At 40.1% G+C, this 26,049-nt stretch overlaps 1 protein-coding gene across 1 annotated transcript; it reads left to right on the top strand.

The window, feature by feature from the left end:
• The first annotated feature begins 22,335 nt into the window (after positions 1–22,335).
• LOC147617284 (short-chain dehydrogenase TIC 32 B, chloroplastic-like) lies at positions 22,336–25,489 on the top strand. The gene is made up of 8 exons (XM_086776916.1): positions 22,336–22,590; positions 22,749–22,980; positions 23,216–23,295; positions 23,632–23,785; positions 24,209–24,287; positions 24,447–24,534; positions 24,802–24,851; positions 25,106–25,489. Exons 1-8 carry the CDS (start codon positions 22,470–22,472, stop codon positions 25,265–25,267), a joined length of 966 nt encoding a protein of 321 aa, XP_086633042.1. The 5' UTR covers positions 22,336–22,469; the 3' UTR covers positions 25,268–25,489.
• Positions 25,490–26,049: the final 560 nt, after the last annotated feature.

Below are 26,049 nucleotides of genomic sequence, written 5' to 3'. Positions count from 1 at the left end.
CTAAGTGATGTATTTCATGGATATATTATGAGAGTAGTCATTGTAATAGCATTAGGCCTCTAATGAGCCTAAAGTGCCTAGCCGGCCACAATTTAAGTGAGTGTGAACACTTATGGCCATGTATATAAGTGAATTTCTCTCATAATACAATATACTCTCCCATTTTGCAATAGAGTCTTGCTTTTGCTAATCCTCTTACTAGTCTCTCTCCCTAGTGTATACTAGTGAGTGTGTGTGAGTAAAGTGAGGTGAGATAAGGAACGAGTACCCATAGTGCAACGTAGCAGTGTGACAACACTCGCGGGAGGCGCGGAGTTATAGAGCTTGGAGACCTCAAGGGTTATGAGCTTGGCCATTGGAAATATCCTCTCACGACGATAGTTGCGGTTCACCAGGGGTAATCTCTTGTTGGATGTGTTTCAAGGGGGGTTAGGGTGAGCCATAACATTTTTGGCACCACTGTCGGGGATCCATCCCTTGGCTTTTTCCATCGTTTTTCTCTAATCTATGCATTACCCATTTCCCATTGTCTTTATTAATGATTTTCCATGAAAAAGATGTGGATTTGATGGAGATTTGTGTGTGATTTAATGTATAATAACTCTCTTTTTTGTCTTGTAAAGAATGTTTTTTTGCTTAATTTTTAGCTTAATTTGTTGTTTTTTAATTGTTAATGTGGTTTTTAATGTTCCTAGGGCTTGCACATAGAGTGTATCAGGTTTAGTTTGCATCCATTGTACACCAAACAATGCAATAGAATGCAATTTTTACTCTTAATTGATTGATTTTTATCTTAAGGGTGATTAATCCAATTCAAGAGGTAAAAAATTTAGAAAATGTCTTTTTTGGGGTCCATATTGATCATGTAAGAAGAGGTCAAAATTAGTGTTTTGGAGTGTTTTGAGAGCATCTAGATGCATCAAAATACCTAATTACATTAATTGGGTGAATATTTCTCTCTTTTGGTTAATTGTGCTTAAAGAGAAGAGACATTAATTAACCATTTAATTAATCTCTAATTATAAATTAAGTTACACATTAGTTGATGCACATAGCTTAGCAATTCCACGCTCTATCCCATGATGTGCTCAAAGGTGTGAATTAATTAGTAATTAGTAGTTAATTAGAATCTTTGATTAGTCTATAAGAGAGAAAGATTAGTAACTCATTAAGGCTAATGAGCATTGAATGAGAAGATGCCAATGGGTTGTCAAATTGTCCATTTTTGGAGTCATTTATGAAGGGGTAAGGGGGTGTCATAAAAGGGTTGACTTTTTTGATTCCCACTTGCCTTTTTGGAAAAATGCCAATATCTCCCTAATTTAAAATTCAAAAAATATACCTCTCAAACAAGGAAATTCGAATTTCCCTCTAGACTAAAAAAAAAAATCACGTGAGCCACGTGTTTCACGGTTCACGCCTTAAGTGTCACGAATTAAGGCCTCATACGTAATTTTTTTTTGATAAAATCCATGAAGTCCGGTTCAAGTCGTGAACTACACCCTGCTAGTTCACGCCATGAAAGGGGGTCCGTCGAAAAAAAAAAACAATTATAGCCCTGTCTGGAAAACAGCCCTGTTTGAAGGCCCATATCTCCTAAACTCTGAATCCATTGAAGGTGCTCTAGTGCTCATCAGAAAACTGGCATCAAGCTCTTCGAAATTGGTCTCGAGCATCCGAGGGCAAAACCATCATTTTGGCCTCTGACCAGTAGTCTCAAAATTCGACCTAGAAATCGAGGCAACAAACAGTCAAAGCACTAAAAATTACCTAAAACAACGTGAAAAACAATTGCAGACCATATTTGGGCTACTTTTTGAGGGTCTAAATGACAAAATCACGAAAGACTCAGAGAGACAATGTTGTAGTACTCCAAAAATATTACAACTCTCTCATACAGAGTTTTTTCAAATTCATTTTGGAACTCCCTCAAAAACGGGTTGCAAAACAGGGAAAAAATTTCTTGGGAAAATTTTCCATCTTGAGACAGTGATGGAAAATAGGTTTCGAGAACTCCTCTTCCATCTAGGATGCTACTACCATCATGCACATTTTTCAAAAAATATATCTCTAAGAGGTCGTTCAGGTGTAGTGTCTAAGCTAATTTGGGCAAATTGACACTCACTTAACCCAATGAAGGGTATGCCAGGCCTTGTGAGGTTGTAAAACGGGTTATAACAAGCTGTCATAAATCCTAAAAAGCAAAGAAAAAGAGAGAGTATGCTTGCTCATAAGGATCAATTGGCAGGGTCAGACATGGCAAACGATAGAGGGACAACGTGGGCCGACACCCTCACTGAACCCAATGGCTGACATCTTTGAGCCATTGAGATCTATGCCCCAACTGCAACTCCCATTACCATTTTCCATGCCAACAACAAGCGTGTCATCGGGTTTTACACCTCCTGTCACTTCAATCCCACCGGGCTTTGGTCCTTTACCTAACATTCCCACAAATTCTATAGGTACCAACCCTTTTCAACCCCTTGATGCCCACACATTGAACATATTGACTAATCTAGGAAGGGGGGTTTCTCAAGGACTACATGAGGTCCTACCCACAAGAGCACTCACACACGGCCTCAATGACTCATACAAAAACACAGCTATACAAATTTTCAAAATCATGGGCAAATATGATGGAACAACTGATCTTGTTCAATTCAACAAATGTTTGAACAACGATGCAAAGCCTTTGGAAATCCAAACTACATGCATTGAACTTATGCTTAAATCTAGTCGATGGTTCATCACATTGATGTCGGCGATCAAGACAAACTTCAGGACCTTGAAGTTATCCTTTATCCATGGCTTTTCAAGACAAGGTGATCGGTGGAGTGCAGTGAAAGAACTCTATTCAATTGAGTGTAAGCCAAGCAAAACCGTTAGAGATTTCATTCTTCAGATTAAAATCTTGGACTCACGATGTGAGCCATGGGAGAAACTAAATGATACTCAATTGAAGAGATGTTTCATGATGGGCTTAAAGAATAATAACTTACACAATTTGATCATTGTATCCAATTCGAAAACATTCGATCAATGTTGTAAAGAAGAAATACATTTAGATGACAACATGATGGAAAATGATCATGATACGAGATGTTTCTCATCTAAACCAAGTGAAGCAATGGCTAAAGAACGATCGATCTCGGAATTATCATTCCCTGAATTCTATGCAGCCTTGCTTAAAAGCTTTCAATCGACATCTCTAAGAGAGGATGAGATCCTTCAAAACCAAACATCCTTAATGCCTCTCAAGTGATGAGTGAAATGCCTTGTGTTCAGTGCAATCACCACGACCATCCCAATCCCATTGTGTGTGTACAAGAAGGCACCTATTTTTCTGTACTACATATATTGTAAAACCTTTGGTCATAATAAGTTACCCAATATCCCAATTCATCAACAATTAACTCAAAACCTCCATCTCCCATGCAATAAACAGAAACAGTCTAAAGGGTAGAAATTGCTCACGAAGCAGTTAAGCAAACACTTCAATGTTTCTATCACAAAGTGGCAGACTGCACAGTTTGGAATACTTCCATGCCCATAGTCACTGACACTTTGCAACCCATATGTGAATGATGTGGCATTGATCACATGTTCCAAGATTTCCTAAGGCAAGTTGCTTCAATGCAACTTGTCTCACAAAATACAACTCTAAACATCTTAAGTGTACAAAACGGGAAATTGTCCACATTACCCTTGAATGTGCTTACATGCTTACAAGCCAAGGCAAGAGAACAGTAAAAAAGAATGCAAAAGATAATACTTCAAAATGGGTAGAAGAACATGCTTTAAAGCAAAAACCAAAAGAGAAAGTAAAATCTTCTAAACCCAAGAAAAATAGGGGGCAACAAACTATCGAAACCAAAGTTGAAATAAAGGACAGGGAAAAAGAGCTTGTGGAGGACATAACCCCAAAAGAACCAAAAGCTACACATGTTACAGAAGCATCCATATCAAAGGCTACCACACAAACCACAACACCCATATGTGCGACATAGAATACAAAAGCCTGAAAGAAAATTCATTCTCATCGTATATGGGTAAACATAATGAAAACCTGATAATCCAAAGAAAGTCAGAAGATGAAACAAGTTCTAGTACGTTGCTAAGTGAGGATGAAACAAGTTTTGATTTGGCACACTAGGTGCACCTCATAGACCAATCAAGAAAATAGAAGCCGCCCAACCACCTCGACTTGAAAATCATAATCACATGATGTTATGTGGACCTTAAAAAGCAAGCTCAAGAGAGCATGCTTAGCATGGTTGAGTGTCATATAGGATCACCAGTTGTGATTGAACCTCATAATTCCAATCCTAAAAAAGCAACCAAAATATAAAACCCGGAGGAGTACTGCTTCCCCTTCCAAGAGGAAGACATACTCTCTACAGAAGAGTCATTAGAGACAGATTGCATGAATTATGCGCTTGAAAAAGCACGTGAGGAATTCGACAATTCCATTACGAAATAAAGAAGTCTCTCAAATCCTCATTTGGAGGAGTGCTCTTCTCTCATGGTGAATCCAGTATAGCATCAGTACTTGCACTTTTAAAGGCTAACCATGAGTCATACCAAGCCATAAAGAACTCCATAGAAGAGGACTGTGAGGATTCACAAGTTTCCAAATAGAACTCAGTTAGAATTGTCAGAGGACCAAGTGTGCCATTGTACACATTGGGTACTCTTGAAAAAGCTGAGAGCCAAAAAGAGTATGACAGTGAATGGGAATATGAAATAAAAAAGAGATATAAGACTGAAAAAAAAATTGAAACATCCATGGTTCCACTTGAAGATTCTCTACAAGCAATGATGTTAAGTGCAAATGTGTATTGATTAGCCCCTCATTAGCCCTCTCGAGCTAGTCATAACATCATGATAATAGACACTTGGGTGTCATTGGGACAACCTAAACTCATCCCTAAAGACAATGGTCTTGCAAGAAAAGCCAATGGTGGACAAAACATTGAAGTTCTAGGTTACTTTAGCTATGCTACTCAAATAATCGATGGAGATGTGGAATTTAGATTCCATGTTACCCGAGATCCCCTTGAGTAGGATATCATCCTCGGTGGAACTTGGATGTGTGACTCGTATTCACTTGATGAATCCATGCAAATAATCACCTTGAACACTCTTATAGGCATTATGCAATTGCTCTTACGGGAGAAAGAGACCTTGGAGGAGCTAGAACTTACAACATATCTTACTAAGAATATCTAAAGAATTATGGTTGGATTGGAACTTTCCAATGAAATTACCACAATTCAAGAATAGCTTTATCCAACACGAGAGTAGAATCTCATGACCCTCGAGTTATGGGATTTGTTAGGTCAACTAACACTCACGGCTCATCCTAAAAGAATTCCATTTATACAAGACTTGACCATGCCATGTCTGGGGTACTTTGAACATACAATGTTTATTGAATCTAACCCCCCTACTTGTAAGTTTTTTGTGGTTGAGTATGTGTTGAAAGCATATTTGATCTTGGGGCATAAATGGACTATTGCTACCCAAGCACCACTGTGCTTTGCTAGCGATAGAGTCATCATTGACGGTCAATGACACAAAGTTGATAATACCATATTGCACGGAAGAGGATCGAATCCTAATGGATTTCTATGATGCTGAATGCAAAAAGTTACAAGCCTCTTCCACAGAAGCCCCTCTACACAATGACCTACCATGTGCATTAATGACCAACTTGGACAAATCATCTACCCCTTCAACTCCATCCTCACCAAAGTTTAATACCACAACCTTGCAATCAGCAGCTATTCTTGAAAAAGTACCCCAAGTGCAACCATCTATCTCTAACAAGGAACTCAAAGGGAAAAGCCTTGGATCCCATGCCTCTTCAACCACCAACCTCACCACAGGAGATGGTTGCATACTCAAAACCCTCATCTTCAAAAGCCACTCCACAAGAGACTCTAGCCTTATTATCAGCAACTTCCATGAGTCTCACAACCGTAATCTCGGCGCTAACCAATGTGAAGGAGTGCCACTCCGTCTGCTTCATTCAAAAAGAAAACTCCACCATAACAACCAAAATCAAGGTATCTTAATGGTATCAAAATGTGGGTGGATGGGGTATCAAAATGTGGGTGGAGAAGAAGCTACTTGTAGCCCAAGGATACTACAAATGCACCAATCCAATTTGGGTGCCTCAATCTTCAAATCCTCTTCCTCAACGCACCACTTAGAGGCCAAGGAAAAATAAAAGTAATCCACAACACCATCCACAAAAGCCTATGCAAGCAACGAACTCCAACAACTCAACAAGTGTGGGTACCAAAACCATTACTAAAGAAACCTCAGCACCAACAGCATCAGCCACCAAATTATAATGTTCATCAAAGATGGGTGCATGTGAATGTGCTTCAACAATAAGGATACTATGATGGTAATCCTATCATATGGTTGCCAAAATTGAACCAAGTGAAGACAGCCTCACCACTGACTTTAACCCCAATAGCTTCACGTAAAGTTCGACAAGAATGGAAACCCAAGCAACACCAAGCAATCCATTCAATAAATTGCGTGTTCATTCAAACCCAATGGCAACCAACTAGAAGCTATACCTACTGCTTGGATAACACTTGCGCCAAAAGTTTAAGATTTAATTCCCACATTTGCGGAGACTTATGAGCACATCAAAGACAAACTCACAATGCTCTTTTTACCCCTCTAGATGTGAAGCGTAAGTGCAAAAGCTACGTGGTAGACATAATTTCTATTCTCTCAAAAAGGAGAGTAGCCACAAGAATCTATTGCTCGCAAGGTGGTAACCCAAAAAAAAAACACACAAACACAAGGGAGTCACACATATGGCCTACCTAAAAGTGGCAGAAACAACTCCCAAGGATCTTAAATAGCCATTCCATTTTTGTTAAGTTTATAGCTTACTATTCTTTTGGCTAAGTTAATGTAGCAGTTGCTCCATGAGTAAATATCCATACTCATGCAGTGCAGGACATTTACACCAAAGCCTCACCATCAACAACTTTTTAGGTACATCTCTAGATGGGGGGGGGCATGGTAGGCAAAAGCCTGGTCAATGGTATAACCCATCGCGCCTGGAACTTTCTTTCAAATTGCAAACCTCTCCAAACAAAAATCTTCAGAACACAATGATCTCTAATCCTTAGTGAGAATATCTTATCCTCACAAGTCAATGTAATTCTTTCAAGTTTTTCCAATGAGTGGCTACTTCAACAAAAAGCAGCAGCTTAATAAGAGTCTATATGACTCAATTCTTGTACTTCATCTATATATGCTTCATAAGGGAACTTAAATATACATAAAAACATAAAAAGAACATGGGAAGAAGCATGAAGAAACAGACCCTGCTCAATAACATTTGACAAGAATCATTCCATACAAAGGGACATCATCGAAGGCCAATTTCTTCAAATGATGAATGTCGCTTCAATGAATTAAATGAGGAACTGAGAAACACAATCTCATTCTAATGATTTTGTCTACATTCCTCCGGAACCTTCCTTCTCTTATCCCCCATCATTAACATTTCTTAGCTTCCCCACTAACACAAATCACATGTAACCTAGCTTATGATTGCCAAAAATAAAGTAAGCCAAAAAAAACCATGCTCACAAAAATATAAAAATGCAATCATTCACAAAAACCCCACCCCCTGAACCCGTTAGGAATTCCCAATAAACCACTAACTTTTTCATTCACTAACTAGCCCTTCTTATTCCTTCCAGAGGAACAAAAGACCATTCAACGTCAATCAACATCAAAGCCATCTACAAGCATGTCAATTCTCCCCACACAAAGATCTTCAACATGATCACGAGGACGTGATCGCCATCAGGAACGGAGGAATGTTAACCCATTTCTAGGGTTAACAAGAGCTACTACCATTATCTTATATCAAGGAGTCAAGATAGATACACCAAAAGGTCATGCATTCAAGATATGAAGCAATGGCATCCAAACCAACAACTTGGACGAGCGCCCGTAATGGTTTGATAGAATACTTATGGCGATTCCCACTTCAAGAGTGTGTGGTAGTAAGCTAGGATAAAGTCCTAAGTGATGTAACTCAGTCCAGCCTAACCCCATCCAGTCCCATGAGTTAGCCAACCGCCCAACCACTGTAGTGATGGGATCCAATTTAGAATTTGGTTAGGTAGGATATATTATGAGAGTAGTCATTGTAATAGCATTAGACCTCTTATGAGCCTAAAGTGCCTGGCTGGCCAAAGTTTAAGTGAGTGTGAACACTTATGGCCATGTATATAAGTGAATTTCTCACATAATATACTATACTCCCATTGTGCAATAGAGTCTTTCTCTTGCTAATATCTCTCCCTAATGCATGCTAGTGAGTGTATGTGAGTGAAGTGAGGTGAGAGGAGGTACCCGTAGTGCAACACGACAGTGTGACAATGCTCGCGGGAGGTGCGGTGGAATTGCTTCTCAAGGAGTTGTAGAGCTTGGAGACCTGAAGGGTTACGATCTTGGCATTCGAAAGATCCTCACGACAGTTGCAGTTCACCAGGTAATCTCTTGTTGGATGTGTTTCAAGGGGGTTGGGGTGAGCCATAACAGCACTCGAGCATTACACGTGGCTTGCACGTGTGTAATGCACATGGACAAGTTGCACGTGTGTAATGCACACATGGACAAGTATTACATGTGGTGCCATATGTAATGCTTAGCCACATGCATTACACATGGCTTGCCACATGTAATGCCTGCACCCACGCATTGCATGTGGCTTGCCACATGGACTATGCAGTTCACGTGTGCAGTCCACGTGGCTGCCATGTGTAATGCTCGAGTGCAAACATTACATGTGGCAAGCCACGTGGACCACGTAGATCATGTGGCTTGCCATGTGTAATGATTGAGTGTGCGAGCATTAGACATGGCATCATCGTGTGGCCTGTGACGCGTGCCACGCATGCGGCACAGGTTATGTACTGTGGCCTACGTGGGCTCTCCAACGGCTTTAAAGCCGCTGGGGATAGCCAACGTCGTAGGGCTCACAAAGCTTGTGAGTTCTCTACCCAAGTGCCTCTCGTCTCAACGCTATCGCGCCCTCGCGTCCCTCTCTCGCTTCTCAACGCCCTCACGCCATCGCCCCTCAACTCCCTCTCATCACCCCTCTCCTCCCTCAACTCCCTCCCATGTCCTCCCTAAATAGTCCCCTCTCTTTCCTCAACTCGTCCTCAACACATCAACCCATCAATTGGAGAATCTGGTGGTATATAAGGAGTTTCTGTGGTGGACAAAAGGTTCTCTATACTACAACAACACATTCCATCAATTGGAGAATCTAGTGGTGTATAAGGAGTACCAACGATGATGGATTAAAGGTTCTCTACACTACAACAACACATTCCACAACCCAAGTTGATTCAATCATTCAAATTCTCAAGGTATTCTTCTTGTGATTAATATAAATGGCATAATAATTACCAAATATTAAGAAATTCTTTACATATTTAATGTAATGTTAATTTATAAAGTTACATCACATCTTATTTGAAAGAATGGATTTCTTGGATTAATAATTAATCATGATTAAGGACTAATTTAAGAACTATTCTTAATTATGGTTGCATATCAATAAACAAAGGACATCTATTAATTACTAATCATATTTAAAAATTAATTTGAAAAAATAAAGAATATGGTTGAAAAAGCTTATGTTTAGTTTTTCAAGGCGGCATCTTTCAAGCGTCTAACTTTCAAGCGTCTAACTTTAAAGACAAAATGCCTCCCTGGATTCGTTTGAAAATCAAAGGGGCTCATTGGAAATCAAGATTAGATCGCACTATTGCAAGACATGGGCATATCACAAGTGGGCAACATCAAGCGAGATAATGAACATGTCTCAATTATAGTTGACTCTATGGGCAGTTTCTTCAATGCCCGACGACAATTGTGTGGCCAAGCAATAGTGTCATGATTGTTGAAGAAGAGGAGTCTGTAAAAGAGAGTTTCAACCAAGTGGTGATCGACACATCTCCACAAATTAGGTGGAGAACCACTTGGTCAATAATCAAAACTGCCTTCCTAAAGTGCCACTTTATCATATCTTTGCAAACCCAGCAACCCATACAAACAAGGATTCCATTAAGGGGTTAATCAAAAGCATCAAGGAGAGAACATACCAATTGACAATGGCGGCATTCATTGTCTCTAAGATATTCCCTGGCAAAAGTGCCTGTTTCATTCGATTGTCGAAGCGATTCATTGTCTCTAAGGGATTCCCTAGCGCCCATTTTATTCAACCGTCGAAGTGCACTTAGTCATCACCCACGACCTATCGTTGCTAGGTGAGTTTGACACGATACTAAAGGAGACCAAAAGATGGAAACACATGGTTGGGAAGATGTTTGTTGTTTTGGGATGGCAACCATCGACTCAAAGCTTTGCAAGAATGGGAAAATACCAATCCAGTTGAAAGAGAGAGGATTCCCAAGGTAAATTGCAGCATGGTCCGATTCCTTGAGGAGGAGGAGGCGGAGTTCTTGTTAGTGTTGCGCATGGTCAAAAAGTGATTGGATTGTGCATTTTTTTTTGTGTATCAAATGAAAAAACATTATATATGTCATCATTTACCTTACATGAAAAATTTCCAGGGTCACTACCATTCATGTTCCAAACACAACAAAACATGATATATTTATGATGTAACGTGTGGGTCTTGCCGATCCACAATCCTTGTTGTCAAAGTTCAATGATGCTAATCATGCATGGGCCCATAATGCGGTTACTCATCAGGGACCTAACAAATCCAAGTGGCTTAAGCTTCCCATGTCACTCCTGACACAATTAGTTTTCAAGGTGTGTGCATGCCTCTTTCTCAAACCACAGTAAAGCCATGTTTTGATTTCAAAATATATTTCTTAAACATAAACGCACTGCAATCGGAGTTTGATGCCACGTACCAAGCCAAGATCAGTGGCTTTCCTGAGCGAGGGAGTAGAGAATATCGGTTGAATGTAGAAATGTTTAACAAGAACTACAGAGATGCCCTCAAGGAGACAGAGGTACTATTTACTAAGAGGGAACATGAGTTGGCAGCACAAATTGCAAACCCCGACTCTGGAAAAGAGTTTTTCAAAAAAGTGATCTCGTACTAGGGCTAGGGTGAAAAGGCTAACAAATTCACTTCTCCTAAGATAGCAAAGATTGCTCGAGCACATATTTCAAATGGAGAGTAATATCTCTAACTCTCTTGATGCATTAATTTTTTATTAATATGTAGGTAGAAACATAATACTTGTTCATAATGTAAGAAATGTAGGCTTCTTGACATATTGGCTAGTGGCAAGTTCACTCTATGAGGGGAGCATTCTTCGTGTGGATCCATTGCCACGTGTACTAGTTACAATTGACCGAGTATACATAACAATTGTACACGAAGTTAGAGGCAGGCTCACCTGCTGTATAGCCGGCATGCACAAGAGAGCTACATTGTACTCTAGAGTAGGTATCAAGGATGCCCTGAAATCCTATAGGAAGACACATTTTGAGAAGGCGTTTGTAAAAGTGGAAAGGGAAAATGCGTGCCACCTTGGATCCTTACCACCTACCGTGCACAGCATGAGGCCTCTTGTATAGGTATGTAGTAGCACACCTCTTTTATTTTTTCACCTTACGTGGTGGAGAAGTTGTTATTCTTATTATATTGGTTTCTTAGACTTCTTCAGTGTTTTTGTATTAGGTGGTGGAGAAGTAGTGTGTGTGATTAGGTATATATTCCCGAGAACCCTTAGATGCATGGGTGCTGTATGAGATAGAGGACATAAGATTGTACCCCGAAGAGTGGATTAACAAGCTTCGAGCAAGGACACATGGATACTTTGCCCATGGTGGATAGACTACCCAAAGGGGGAGTTTCCTTCAAAGCGGGAAGAGTAGTTTAAGAGTATGTTTCATTGTGTATAGTAGAACATTTGTATGAAGTATGAAGCTTGTTTTTAAGTTCCAATGTTGGTTGAATGCAGTATCCACCAAGAAGGGCAAGAAGCTTTCAACTGAGCAGCAACCGGCCCCTGAGAAGAAAAAGGGTAAGAAATCAACAAACGAGGAGCCTCCATCATGCACAACCAAGACACCAACACCCAAAAAAAGGTCACAGCCAGAGTGGACCTCTTGGGATCTAGTAAGTGAAATTAACCTGTTTGAACATTCATTAGTTCATTTATTCATCAATAGTAATAACATGTATTTGGTGTTATCTACGTGAAGACTATCGTTCCATTGTGGTGGATCCCCTGCACTTAGTTTTGAGCTCCAACATTGATCACTCCATCTCACACTTAGTTTTGAGCTCCAACATTGTGGTGGATCCCCTGCACTTAGTGAGCTCCAACATTGATCACCTCCATCTCGCACTTTTGGGAAACCGAAAACATAGGTACGATCTCTAACTCGTGCTAGTGACTCTCTCCATTCATCGTCATTATAGTGTTTGCAGTCGAAAACATAGGTACAATCTCTAGTGACTCTCTCCATTCATCGTCATTATAGTGTTTGCAGTCGGGTGGTTGCAAGATGAGGTTATCTAGTTTCATGTAGTGGGCGCCCTTGGCTTTAGCCTGAAAACATGCATTTTTCCAAGAAGAATAGCCAATCTCTCCTAGTTAGCCAAGGAGTTTCACTTCAAGGTCTTCTAATGAAACATCATATGCAAAGTTGGGCACCTAAAACTATAATTTGTCGAATATCCAATAATTTCAAATCCCCTTTTCTTTGGGAACCATGAGTAAATTTCCTATAACTTTTACATTATTACTCATATGATGTTCCCACTTTGCATATCACAAATATAAATAACATAGAGCTTAACTTGATTTATCGAGTAATTTTTGATGTGTTCTACTATTTTCTATATTATTTAAAAGGCATTATAATTGTTAAAAAACATACTATTTTGTCCTCCCACCATATCTACCAGTTAAAATGCTCAAATTGTATGGATCTAGTGATGATTAGATTGGGGAAGATTAGTATAATATGGGTATAAGGTAAAATTACAAATCTAACGATTGGATTTTTGTAGATTTACTTTGGAAAATTTGTTATGACTGTTAAAGGCCCATTAAATCAATTATAATTTAATTCTAGAGAATCAAATATTGAATCTTTCAATCTAAAAACTCTAGGGATCGTCCCCATCGGAGCATGTTTGGGTACGATGGTATGGGGAAGGCTTGGATTTTCCTGGCCTCTTAAGCACCAAGAGACTTGAAAAATCTGCACTGGGTGCTAATTACTAATCCAAACATGCTTCGATTGTGACCAAAATTTGCAAGCATGTGGGGGTGGTGCCCCCCACATGTTTGCAAAGTTTGGTCCCTATCGGAGCATGTTTGGGTATGATGGTATGGGAAGGCCCGGATTTTCCATGGCCTCTTAAGCACTAAGAGACTTGAAAAATCCGCACTAGGTGCTAATTACCAATCTAAACAGACTCTGATTATGACCAAACTTTGCAAGCATGTGGGGGTGGGCCCTTCCCACATGCTTGCAAAGTTTGGTTCCCATCGGAGCATGTTTGGGTACAATGGTATGGGGAAGGCCGCCCGATTCTCCATGGCCTCTTAAGCACCAAGAGACTTGAAAAATTCACACTGGGCGCTAATTACTAACCCAAACATGCTCCTATCATGACCAAACTTTGCAAGCATGTGGGGGTGGGTCTCCCCCACATGCTTGCAAAGGTTGGTTTCCATCGGAGCATGTTTGGGTACAATGGTATGGGGAAGGCCCGGATTTTCCATGGCCTCTTAAGCACCAAGAGACTTGACAAATCCACACTGGGCGGTGCTAATTACTAACCCAAACATGCTCTGATCATGACCAAACTTTGCAAGCATATGGGGGTGCCCCCCCCCCCACATGCTTGCAAAGTTTGGTTCCCATTAGAGCATGTTTGGGTATGATGGTACGGGGAAGACCCGGATTTTTCATGGCCTCTTAAGCACCAAGAGACTTGAAAAATCTGCACTGGGTGCTCATTACTAACCCAAACGTGCTCCGGTCATGACCAAACTTTGCAAGCATGTGGGGGTGGGCTCCCCCCACGTGCTTGCAAAGTTTGGTCCCCAATGGAGCATGTTTGGGTACGATGGCATGGGGATTTTCAACAAACAATATGATAGCCAAAGTGTTTAAAAAATAAAAAAACCAAGAACATCCACTAAAATGTAATGATACTCAATAATGAAAAAACTCATAATGATATAAACATCAAATAAGTACATCAGAAGGTGAGCTAACCCAACTACTCTGGGTTTAGCCCACTAACTCAAAAGATCAAGGCATAATGAAAATGAGCTACCCTAGCTAGTCTCTGAGGTTAGTCACTGCCCATAAATCTAAGTACATTGTAAGTGAGCTAACCCAGCTAGTTTGAGTTTAGTCACTATCAATGGCAACCAAATCAAAATCGTCATCTCTAACTACTGGTCGACGTGCGTGTCGAGGCTGCTGTGCACGTCGAGGAGGCTGTGCCGGCTGCGGGGGTCGTTGAATATCCGCAGGGAGGTCTGCCTCAAAGGCAAGATCATGAGCTGGTGCTACCGGTGTACTCGAGAGCTCATGAGTCCCATAAGCTGCTATAGCCCTCTCCCTCTCTCTACGTCATGCTACTGCAAGACGTCTTTGTCTATAAACCCAAAATCTATAATCAACAATGGTACGTGTCTGCCACTCTGCACATGTAAGCTCTTTTGCTGTAAGGACACGTTGCTCGAGAAGCAGCACTGCTGTTCGCACCATCACCCGAGGTGCCACTAGGACCAACACCACCCACATGCTCGTATGCTGTGATCTGGCTCTCGTGAGACACAGACTCTCTAGTATGCATCAAACTCATGTGCACAATCTCTGGAGGCACCTCAGGCTCTTGATCTCTGTCATCAGCGGCGTCGAGTCCCAAGTTAGTAGTAGCTGAGGTAAAATCAAGAGGCATGCCAGTCCTAGCATCTACTCGAGCGAAGCGTGGGTGAAGATCGTCAATGCCCAAAACTCTGTATGTCACTAGGTCGACGAGTGTGGCGCAGCAAGAGGGACATGCTGAGAAGTGTACTAGCTCCTGGTGATGTAAGACAAATGGAAAAAATGTCCACATTCAAGAGCATATCCACCAGTACTGTCAATGTCCTCGATACAGAGAGCACAGCAGGCATCACAAAGGAACGGTAGTGTATCTTGAGGGAGAGGTCGTCGAAAAACCTCTATAACAGACCGTGGATAGCAAGTAGGGCACTGCCACGTCTGAGGATCTGCGGAACTTCCGAACATGCGGCATCAACTGCTCTGCCCTATGTTGTGCAATCCGCTCCATAATCATGTGCTGCTGCGCCTCAGCTCTAGAACTCTCTACCTTAGTCCGAGTCTACGCAAAAAGTAAAGCATAATAATAATTGATTAGTCTCTCTCATTAGGTATTACTTAAAGAAATTTATAACTTAGGACCTTAATTATAACTCTTTTACATGCAAGAGAAACCTACCTGCTGGATTAGGTATAATAATAATTGATTAGTCTCTCTCATTAGGTATTACTTAAAGAAATTTATAACTTAGGACCTTAATTATAACTCTTTTACATGCAAGAGAAACCTACCTGCTGGATGTCAGACTCTCTCACATGTCGTGCCTCTATAGTAGCTGCCTCTGCCGTCTGCAATGTAGCTCTAAGAAGGCGGTCAATCTCCGCTCTCGTCTCTTCTGTGAGTGAGTCTCTCAGTGGTAGGTGTGGGACCCTACGTGACACAATCAACCATGCCGCTCATGTAAAAATATAGAAAAGTACATATAAACATGTAAATAAATGACTAAAAAAACTTAAGAAGTAATAAATGTATAAATACCTCGACATCTGTCGTCGGTATCGATTGTGAGAACAAGCACACCACGTGCTGGATGCTCTCCGTGGTACTGCGTACGTTGATGCCAACCTGGGTGGTGCCAAGAGCCTCGATTGTCGACATAGGCACAAACGCCAGATCTGTAGGAGCTACACGAAGGGCTGGTGGAGGCCGCCTACCCTGTGGTTGGAGATGGCCTCGACCAGCACCACCACTAGGCCGATGGCTAGTGTAATCCACCACCTCCCCTAAGACAAACTCTGCATATAATTGCTTTTGCGAAGTATATGGGAATCTGGCGGTTGTTCAACATCCTCCCATATGCGGCAACATATCGACTAAAGATATGTGCCGCCATACGAGGAATGCGAACACCGCGAAATAGTAAGGGGCTTGCCCGCCCCAGGCCTCATCCCACGACTATCGAGGAAAGATCTAAGTAGGCTCCATCCCTAATCGGACCAAGATCACAGACCTGACGATATGTCAGGCCATGTGAAACAGGAGTAGTGCGATGGTGGGCTATCCACTCATCTACGAAAAACAATATCGTGAAGGCTACGAAGGGACGAAAGCATCACCTCCAAGTCTCCCACGATATGTAATGTAGACGGTGTGTCTCTAGCACTCCTACGGATAGCCGCTAACTCGCGGTCTATCTCCGCGATGAGGTCCACAATAGACAAGCGGCCCTCCTCGTGGCCCTCCTCGCGTGACTCCATGCTAAAACCTAAGCCTAACACAAAGGTCCCAATGCTTAGTGCTAAGTAGCACTATAATGAAGCTATAAAACAATGCTAATGGACCCACTAATGCTAATCCAAACCAAGAGAGTAAGGAGAGTGAAAACGACTTCTGACAATGAGGCAAAAAAAAACTTAGAAGATGGCCAAGAAGAGGTGAGTGCAAGAGTGACTGGTTTTTATTAAAGTGAAGCTCAATTATTTCCTTCCCTAACGTACTTACTAGTGTGTGCACATAGGTCACTATTTTGTGTCATTGCCATCTTCATGCACCCCAGTGAGAACTTACGTCCTTAGTCATCCAAAGTATGATAGGCGGGGAGGCGAGGTAGTTGTAGATTGTTCAGGTTTCGAGGTGTGTGCCGAAACCACAAGAGGAAACCTCGCCATTGGATGCAGACGGGAATTTCATCCGAGATGCTCTTGAGTAGAGCGAGCCTTTTGCAAGGTAATTACATCACTCACCTCATTATAACTCGATTCGAGTAGTGTAATCATTATATAGCTATTGTCTTAAACTTTATTGCCCATTTATATATATGCCAATTGTGAACTTGTACTATGGTAGGTGGTTACTCGAGACGTTCACCGATCGTGGGGTGTAGTCCTAGATTGCTTTGCTGGTAGTATTGGGACCATGGCTAGAGCATGCAGGACACTACAAGGACATTGCATCAGCATGGAGAGCGACGAGATGTGCCTTAGTTCCTGTCTCCGACCACTTACCTTTGTGTACGATGATTTGGGTCACCAATGTTTCAGGGGTGAGGTCAGTGAGTATGCTTGACGAGAGCAGAAAATGGACATGGGGGCACCATCTCCACACATTCCTTAGCCATATCCTGCACTCCTCCCAGTACCCATGAGCCCAACACATTCAAGTGTCTCGTCATGGCCACCTAGTGTTCGAATGGAGCCCCAATATCGACATGTCATGCCACATATATCTCCCAAACACTATATTCGTGAGTTTGGGAATTTCCCAACTCCCATTTTTTGAATACTAAAAAGGTGGGACCTGGATAACATGCCTATAAGTTTCTTAAAACCATATCATGTGACCTATTGTTGAAAAGCGCTTGGAAAATAGAATCTAGTGAGCTATAGAGCGCTCAATTTGGAGTAACGGTGTTCAAGTTATGATTAATCCAAAGATTTGACCACGTGTCCCAAACTACTGGGAAATTCCCATATTCCCCAATATGGTGTTCCCATGGGTTCTTTTACATTGCCCTCATCATGGGCACCACAGCCTGATCTTGCGAGGCTACTATTCCCACCCGCACCTACACCATTTGGTAGAGCTCCCTACCCCATACCATCTTCCTTCTTCCACCGGCACCCATAGCATATCAGCACTAATGTATTTCACTAGCTTGTAATGGGAAAAAATATTATTTTAGACATTATTGTTGTACACTCAAATTATGTCAATTGCATTGTTTTTTGCTTCTTCCGTGGCCGTTTAGGTAATTAAATTGAAAATTGAGAGAGATGGAGCAATTGCAAAGAGATGTCAACGACACGAGAGAGAGTGTGAGTTAAAGAGGGTTTGAGAGAGGCATTAAAATAAATACATTTGTGCTTAAAATAGTTATTTTTATGCTTAAAATAGTTATTTTTATGCTTAAAATAGTGCCTTTATACTTAAAATAGTAATTTTTATTTATGAGAAGTTATAAATACGATGGAGAATGCCATGTTCCAATACTCTTCTTCTAGACACACATCGCACCCCACCCTCTCTATTTTTATTTGAAATATAACGAAAGTGCATCTCTCTATGGTGTATTTGTCAAGTAGCAATGATAGTTGTGTGTTTAACATCTTGGCCACAGTTTGCCATGTAATGCTATGATCTATAAATAAGCTTTGGAATACAATGCAAGTTTTAGACTATAATATTGTGTTTTCTAAATGAGTTTCAATGATAGTGGCCCGTGGAAGTAAAGAACATTGTGTACACACATGTTTTCATGTATTGTTGTGTGTGTTCAAGTACTCGTAGGTGTTTCTCATGCTGCGGTCTTGTAAAATTTGATTTGGAATGTAGTGGAAGTGTTAGATCATCATATGGTGTCTTTGTAAATGAGTTTCAACAATGATAGTGGCCCATGGTGTGTAGTGCTCAACATCTCATAGGTTTCATAGTAGAGGGAGAGGAGTAGACAAGAAGTAGAGAGAAACCGCTCACCTGAAAACGAAAAAGCACTCGCTAAAAAATGCTCGCCGAAAAAAATGCAACCCATGATCACACACCAAGACAACTCAAAGCCAAAGCTTTGATAGTATGCTACTAAAACACACATCTATGGGAGAGAAGAGGAGAGAGGGAAACACTTGAACACAAACATGCTTGCATGAGAGAGAGATAGATAGACAAACAGATAGATAGAGAGAGAGACCACAAGGGTGCTTGCTTCAGCTTGATTACACTTATATATAATGTTACATGAGGGTCCTTTATATGTGCACTAGGCCTAGCTTCAAGTGAGTGCGCTAAAGCATTTTCACACTAACCTTATACTTAATTAAGAGATTGTTCACATGCCCATAAAATAACAAAGTACTAGCTTTTACATGTAAAATAAGCAATTACTTAATTGCCTTAATTTGTCCTAAGTGTGAAAAGAACTAGTATCCCAAGATCTACAACTTGATTAGCTTCTTTGAAGGGTACCATGTGTGGTTTTCCTTTCACCATACAAAACTAAATGAATGCCCTTGTCCTCTTCATGGTATAAAACATAGAAATTGTCCTCTTAGTGGTGTTTTTATTCCACCATTCATAGAAGTATAGTGTTTACACTCCTAGAGGTTAATCTTGGTGTAAATACATACGAGATCTTTAATGTACCAATTATGAAGATAATGATAAGTCTTATAATATTTATATAACACTTAATAACAATAAAATGCTCCAATAGGTCTTTATAAACATTAAAATGTCATGAAGTTTAAAACTTAACCTCAAGTCAACCTCACTATTATACCCTGCTTATAAAGGAGTTTGTTACCAAAGTGGATTTGAGATTATTTTAAGGAAAAATAGTCCCTAAAAATATGATGAAAATTGGCTAAAGCTAACACATGTCCAAGTAACTTATTAGTACGCTACAATTGCTCCTATAATTCTCTTAATATGGATGATTAATTATATGAAGGTCCCTACACCAAAAACTAAATATCGATGATAACAATTTCAATGTACTTCAAAATGCATCTATTTTTTCAGGTTTGTTTGTGTCTTTTGGAACTTGTACCATATGATTTAGTGCGCTTTACAACCTTGCTATTTTTCCTCCTTTTTTGAGAAATTTTTACATATGTATATTTTTCATGATCTTGCCTTTTGAACTTCTTTCACTTGAGTAAGTTTTCAGCTCTAAAAGAAAAAAATATGATCCCCCCCCCCAACCCACCACAAGCATGTGGACACAAAATAATCTATCCGAATTCATGGAAGGATGTGGATAAAATTATTATCCAAAGTTGGGCAACTTTGCAGTACACAAAAGTTTCCTAGGACACTTAAAAATATGATTTATAAACTAGTGATTATTAATGATTGAAGGTTGAAGTTTTTGTTAGGAGGTTGCGGTTGAAGTCATGCCACTTTGGAAAAATGAGTTAATGACAAAAGGTTAAAGCCTTAGGTAGAAACCAAAGGCCATAGAGCAAGAAGTGATGACACCATATATTGAAAGAGAACCACTAAAAAGCGGTATTGGAATGAGTTGAGATTGAAGTCACACCATTTTGAGAAAATGAGTTAATTAAAAGCATGAAAGGTTAAGGCCTGAGGTAGAAACCAAAGGCCATAGTAAGAAGTGAGTTGAGGTTGAAGTTACGACACTTTGAGAAAATGAGTTAATGAAAAGCACGAAAGGTTAAAGCCATAGGTACGAACCAAAGGCCATAGTAAGAAGTGTATTGAAAGGAAAACGAGAAAAAATAGTATTGAAATGGCTCCAATTTTATCTTTAAAAAAAAAGAGAGATTCAATACTAAAAGTAAGAAAATACCAGGATTATAACTAGAATGTTTGATTTTTGCCCCTTAAAAATAAAGACAAACCCCAATTTTCAAGCAAAGTTTTCTAAATTTCAATGGAAAAAATTACACTACAAACAAGGTTTTTCAAGCAATGGTCCGAGTACCATTCTCACGGTAATATGGATCACATGTGGTATGCTCGAGTACCATTCTCACGGTAATATGCTCGGAGGATGCACTACTAAGAAACCCTATGTATCACGTGCATTCAAGGGGTATTTAAAAAACCCCTTACTACCTGTGAATTTTTCATGAATAAAATGACCCCTTTTTTTATGGACTTATGGGTTTTTTTTAAATTGATTAAAAAAATCTCTTATGTAAATGTGTTTATGTGAATTTATCTTAAAATTTTGAATTACCGTCATTTGAACTCACGTGGTATACTTACACATTTTTAAATGAACCCCTGGAGATTACAGCTCGAGTACCATTCTCATAGTAATATGGATTATATGTGGTATGCTCGCATGGTTAAAACATTAAAAGACTTGTCATTGGTCACCTCTCATCTCTCTCTCTTCTTATTGTTGTTCTTGTTTCTCTCTCTTTATTGCCACTCCTCCTTTTTCTTTCTCTCTTTATTGCCCTAGAAATGTGAAATCCTCAAAGCCCAAAGGACCAAGGTGTGAAAAAATCACACTCTGCGTAGGGCATCTCAGCACAAAGGCTTGGGACAAGTTGCAAAACAAGGAGGACAAGTTGGACAAAACACATGTTTGCGGGTCCCATGCGCCATGTGGCTATGCTGTGTCGAGAAGCGGGGCTGCGCGAAAAGTATCGCAACTGCCACGTCGGGATTGCCACATCAACAGATAGATTCGGCTGCACGTCAGCAGGAATGTCCCTGACAGATCTCCCAACGCAGTGGTGAGGTGGTGTTCCGCGAATGAGAGATGGCCACGTATGGAGAAGCTGGCTCCACGTCATCGTTTTAAATTGTCTCCGACGTTCCCCACGTGAGCTGAGCGTCTATATAATATGGTGGATGATTGGCTGCTCTTGATTTTGCGAAAACGGCAAAAATATCCGACGTGGCACGGCAAACAGTAGCAGCGGCATTAACCAGCACAGTCCAGCCGAAAGTAATTCTGGGTATTAGTTGACGCAGTGTATTTTTATTTTACTTATTTAAGTTCTGGTTGGAGGAAAAACGATGGGTGACGTTGACACATGGCATGCGCCCTCTGCCCGCACAACCGTATAGGGTGTGCTGATATGGGCCAGAACTGCACTCTCTGGAGGTGCGGGGCAATTATTCTTGTTTTCCCAACATCATTAGCTCGCCTTTAAGCTCACTGTACCTCCTAATCTTGCATCTTAATCTCAATTAATGTGCTAACTCAACGTCGTCGTCTCTCTCTCTCTCTCTCTGTACTCCACACTGCGGTCACTACATGGCGCGCGTGTCAAGCGTGCGAGTCTCTCGCACGATTGACATCAGACCAATGGACACCATGTACCTTTTAATAAGACATCTCAATACTTTTAATTAGTGAATACAGGAGCCTTTTTTTTTCTACCAGTCTTTTTATCGTGACATTTAGAGTAAATCTCTTTTATGAATGTGATTTTCTGCATTACTTAATATTTTTATATATATACACCTACTTTTTAGAGGATTAAAAGCTTCCATGTAGGTCAGCAGTTGGTCTGCTTTGTAGGGAGGTTCTTTCTCTCTCCTGTAATCTAAGTAAGGTCTGCGCATAGAAGCGCTTGAATAGTCCATAATTAATATTTATCTCGACACTTAGTCTACCATCAGTGGCTATACAAACGTAGAGATAATCACTATGGTTTTTTGGATTGATTTCTTAAGAGGAGCTTCTGGACAGACCGGATTCGGATCCAAGTCCACTGCAGAGGACGTCACAGAGGGCCTTTGGTTGTCTCACCTCACTGTTATTGTAACAGGTAAACACTAGTATTAATTATGGCCATAGCCAGGATAAAAACCTTTGAATATATGGGTATAATCAGTTACTATGGATCTTGCCATCTACGCTAGCTATTATGCTGTCAGCTTAAAAATAAAAGATGAATGTCGGACTGTATAATCGCTGGACTTGCAGGAGCTACTTCTGGCATTGGGGCTGAGGCTGCGCGGGTGCTTGCAAAGCGAGGTGCTAGGGTTGTGATCCCGGCAAGAAATCTCAAAGCAGCTCAGCTAGTAAAAGAGGGATTGCAAGAGGAAATAACCAACGCCAGGATCATCGTCTTGGAGCTGGACCTCAGCTCTTTCTCTTCCATACGCTCCTTCGCAATACAGTTCCTACGCCTTGACCTGCCTCTCAACATCTTAATGTAAGTCGATTGGTTAATGATTTACATCGAGTTCAATTCTAGTAAGATTTACAATAGCATTTGAGCGTGATAATCGTTAGAAAATTCGGAGCCTCTTTGTTTTCCCGTTCGAAAGGTTTTGGAAGCTGCATTGCTCTAATTGTTGCATTTTGTGAATGATCTTCCTAACCAGCAGAGATAAAATTTTATGTTTAACAAATCCTTTTAGTAATCTCTTATTTTGGGTAAATTACAGCAACAATGCAGGTGTTTGCCGTAGAACTTTCAAAAGGTCCGACGAGGGCTTCGAGATGAACTTCGCGACCAATCATTTGGGTAATCATCAAGATGAGCAAATCATTAGTGATCACCTACATTTAGATACTAAATACAGGTATTTATATATATGTGAAACAGTTGCTAACAATATATACATTTAAAAAGAGGGAGCACAAATTATCCAGTAAGGTTTGTTTCATGGATGCGGTCTCTAAATATGAGTGAGAGATGGCCAGGCCTTGTCAAACAATTGCAAATCTTTTTTTTTATATAATTAAAAAGAGAACCCAAAAAAGATAAACTCATTTAAATAATTGCAGCAATAGCCAGAATCTAGATTCGAAGCTAAAAAAATTTGTGCTTTTTTTTTTCTCTCTTGGGTGATTGGGGAAGGCCACTTTTTGCTGACGAATCTGTTGCTGGAAAAGATGGTGGAGACTGCGAAAGGCAGTGGTGTGGAGGGGAGGATCGTGAACGTGGCGTCCTGTTTGCACACGTGGGTGGGCGATGCAGGCATAGATCTCCACAAGCTCAACGACAAACACAGGTAATAATTCTTTACTATTGTGGATTTCCGCAAAATAATAATAAAATTGCAAAGGATATCCTTTAAGGTTAAAATAATCCACCAAAATGATCTAAATGATTCTACGCGACTTTTTTTTGGATTTTTTTTTCTGTCATAGTTTAGAAAATAGGTTGGAATTGTTCTCCGTGTATACGTGACGTACTGGGAAAAAAAGTTGGGCTTTTTGGATGCTCCAATCTTTGATTTATGCGTTGAGGACAACTTTGTGGTTCTCGGCCAATTCTTTAATCAGAGAAAAAAACAGCAAGTTTCTGATTATTTTTCGGGTTATATTGCAGAAGCGAAATATTCTTTTAGTGTATTTCATTCTTATGGGGCCAAAATCTTGCAAGGCATCTTCGGGATTTATGATTTTGTTATGATTTTCTCGATTTTCTTTAGTTTTGTGGAGAGCACGAGCTATGCACAGTCGAAACTCGCCAATATTCTCCACGCAAAAGAGCTTGCAAGAAGGCTGAAGGTTTTTTTCCCTTCTTTTTTTCCCCCCCTCCCTTGATTGATTAATTTCGATGCATCTGCAAGCTAAGAGAAGCTAATTATCCTTTAATTAAGCCTGACAATGGATGCTAATCATAATAAGTTTGTTTGATTATTTGCTGATGATGATGATCACATGCAGGAAGCTGGGGCTTACGTGACTGCAAACGCGCTACATCCTGGGATCGTCAAGACAAACATCACTCGTGATCGTGGCGGACTTGTCACCGGTGAATTATAACTCTGACTATTATTCATTTCATGTCCCAGTCTACGTTCATATACCTGTGATACAATTTATGCATGCACCAAAGCCCATAATTACCCTCTTTTGCTCTCTCTATAACTCATCACATTCATATGCTTGTGATCTAATTTATGTGCTGAAGCCATAGTTATGGCCTTAAATTAGTCTCGTCCCATTTTTTGGCCAAAAAAAAAGAGAAAAAACTCTGTCACATTTCATTGTAAAACACAAGCTTGGATTATCTGTGCAGATGCTATCTTGAGTATCGCATCCATATTCTTCATGAAAACTATTCCTCAGGTATTTCTCATTATTCTGACAATTACTGCAACTCTGTTTCATCAAACCCACATACATATGGATCTCATTGTCATAAAAATACTAATTTGTTAGCCCTTTCTCACAGCATCATTATCACAATATTGTCTAGAATTCTCATTATAATGATTTTTTTTAAAAAATGATTTACATGAGCTAGTCCTTATTATTTATTTTTAACACCTAATCATTATATACTGCGTTAACATCTCCTTGTAAACTGTTCACATGGGCAGGGAGCAGCCACCATATGCTATGTTGCAACACAACCTAACGTTGCAGGAGTCTCAGGAAAGTATTTTGTGGATTGCAACGAGTCTCAATGCTCTTCATGCGCTAATGATGAAAAACAAGCTCGTCAGCTTTGGTGCTATAGCGAAAAAATCACTAGCTTGTGAGCTTGATGAATTGATCATCTTAGATTAACTCATAATTAGTTAATTAGCTACTGCACATAATTAAGCACATTCTTAGATTACCTCAGTAGATTATAATGCACATAAGCACGTCTTGTGATGCATGAGTCCTTAATTGTCAAGAATCTTGACTTTTCTGGTTATTCACCTTGTAAGGCCGCAAAGTCACTTTGGAGGTCAAGTAAACGTTTGGTCAGTTTCGAACGTAGCTGAAAAAGAGACGTCTTTAAGCACGACATTGTCAACATTTAAGTTGTTGACTCATAGATAGTACTATAGAAAAAAAAGGCAAGTTGGTGATAATCAAGAATGATTTTTGACGAGCTACCTCACCCTTGAAAATGACAAGATTAGTAGAAATACTGTCCTTTTTTTCATATTTTACCTTATTTTTTTACTCGTTTTTTTCCATATTTTACTTTTTTTTAATGCCGTTATCTTATTTTTTTATGGCCACGCAAAATAAGTGGCAATATTTAACATCCATAATGTCCAAAAACAATGGCCACCCCATTCAAAAAGAATAAGTACCGCCACACAAAATAAGTGGCAATATTTAACATCCATAATGTCCAAAAACAATGGCCACCCCATTGAAAAAGAAAAAGTATCTACCTATCAAGCACGTCACTTGAATCTAACAATGTGGTTTGGCCAGCCCATTCAAAGAGAATAAGTACCTACCTATCAAGCACAATGTGCTACCATGTTCACACATATAGTAACAAATATTCCGACACTCAATTAGTAATAAATCAATGATA

The sequence above is a fragment of the Cibotium barometz genome, chromosome 37 (genome assembly GCF_041138505.1).
Source record: "Cibotium barometz isolate CiBa-2024 chromosome 37, ASM4113850v1, whole genome shotgun sequence".
In the NCBI taxonomy this organism is placed as follows: Eukaryota; Viridiplantae; Streptophyta; class Polypodiopsida; order Cyatheales; family Cibotiaceae; genus Cibotium; species Cibotium barometz.
This window is presented reverse-complemented; position numbering and strand designations above follow the sequence as displayed.

Bases quoted from the DNA above. Each gene is read 5' to 3' on its own strand.
- LOC147617284 (XM_086776916.1), top strand. From the start codon at position 22,470: ATGGTTTTTTGGATTGATTTCTTAAGAGGAGCTTCTGGACAGACCGGA. The intron at 22,591-22,748 runs GTAAACACTAGT...CTGGACTTGCAG, and splicing joins CCTCACTGTTATTGTAACAG to GAGCTACTTCTGGCATTGGG. The intron at 24,535-24,801 runs GTGAATTATAAC...TTATCTGTGCAG, and splicing joins TCGTGGCGGACTTGTCACCG to ATGCTATCTTGAGTATCGCA.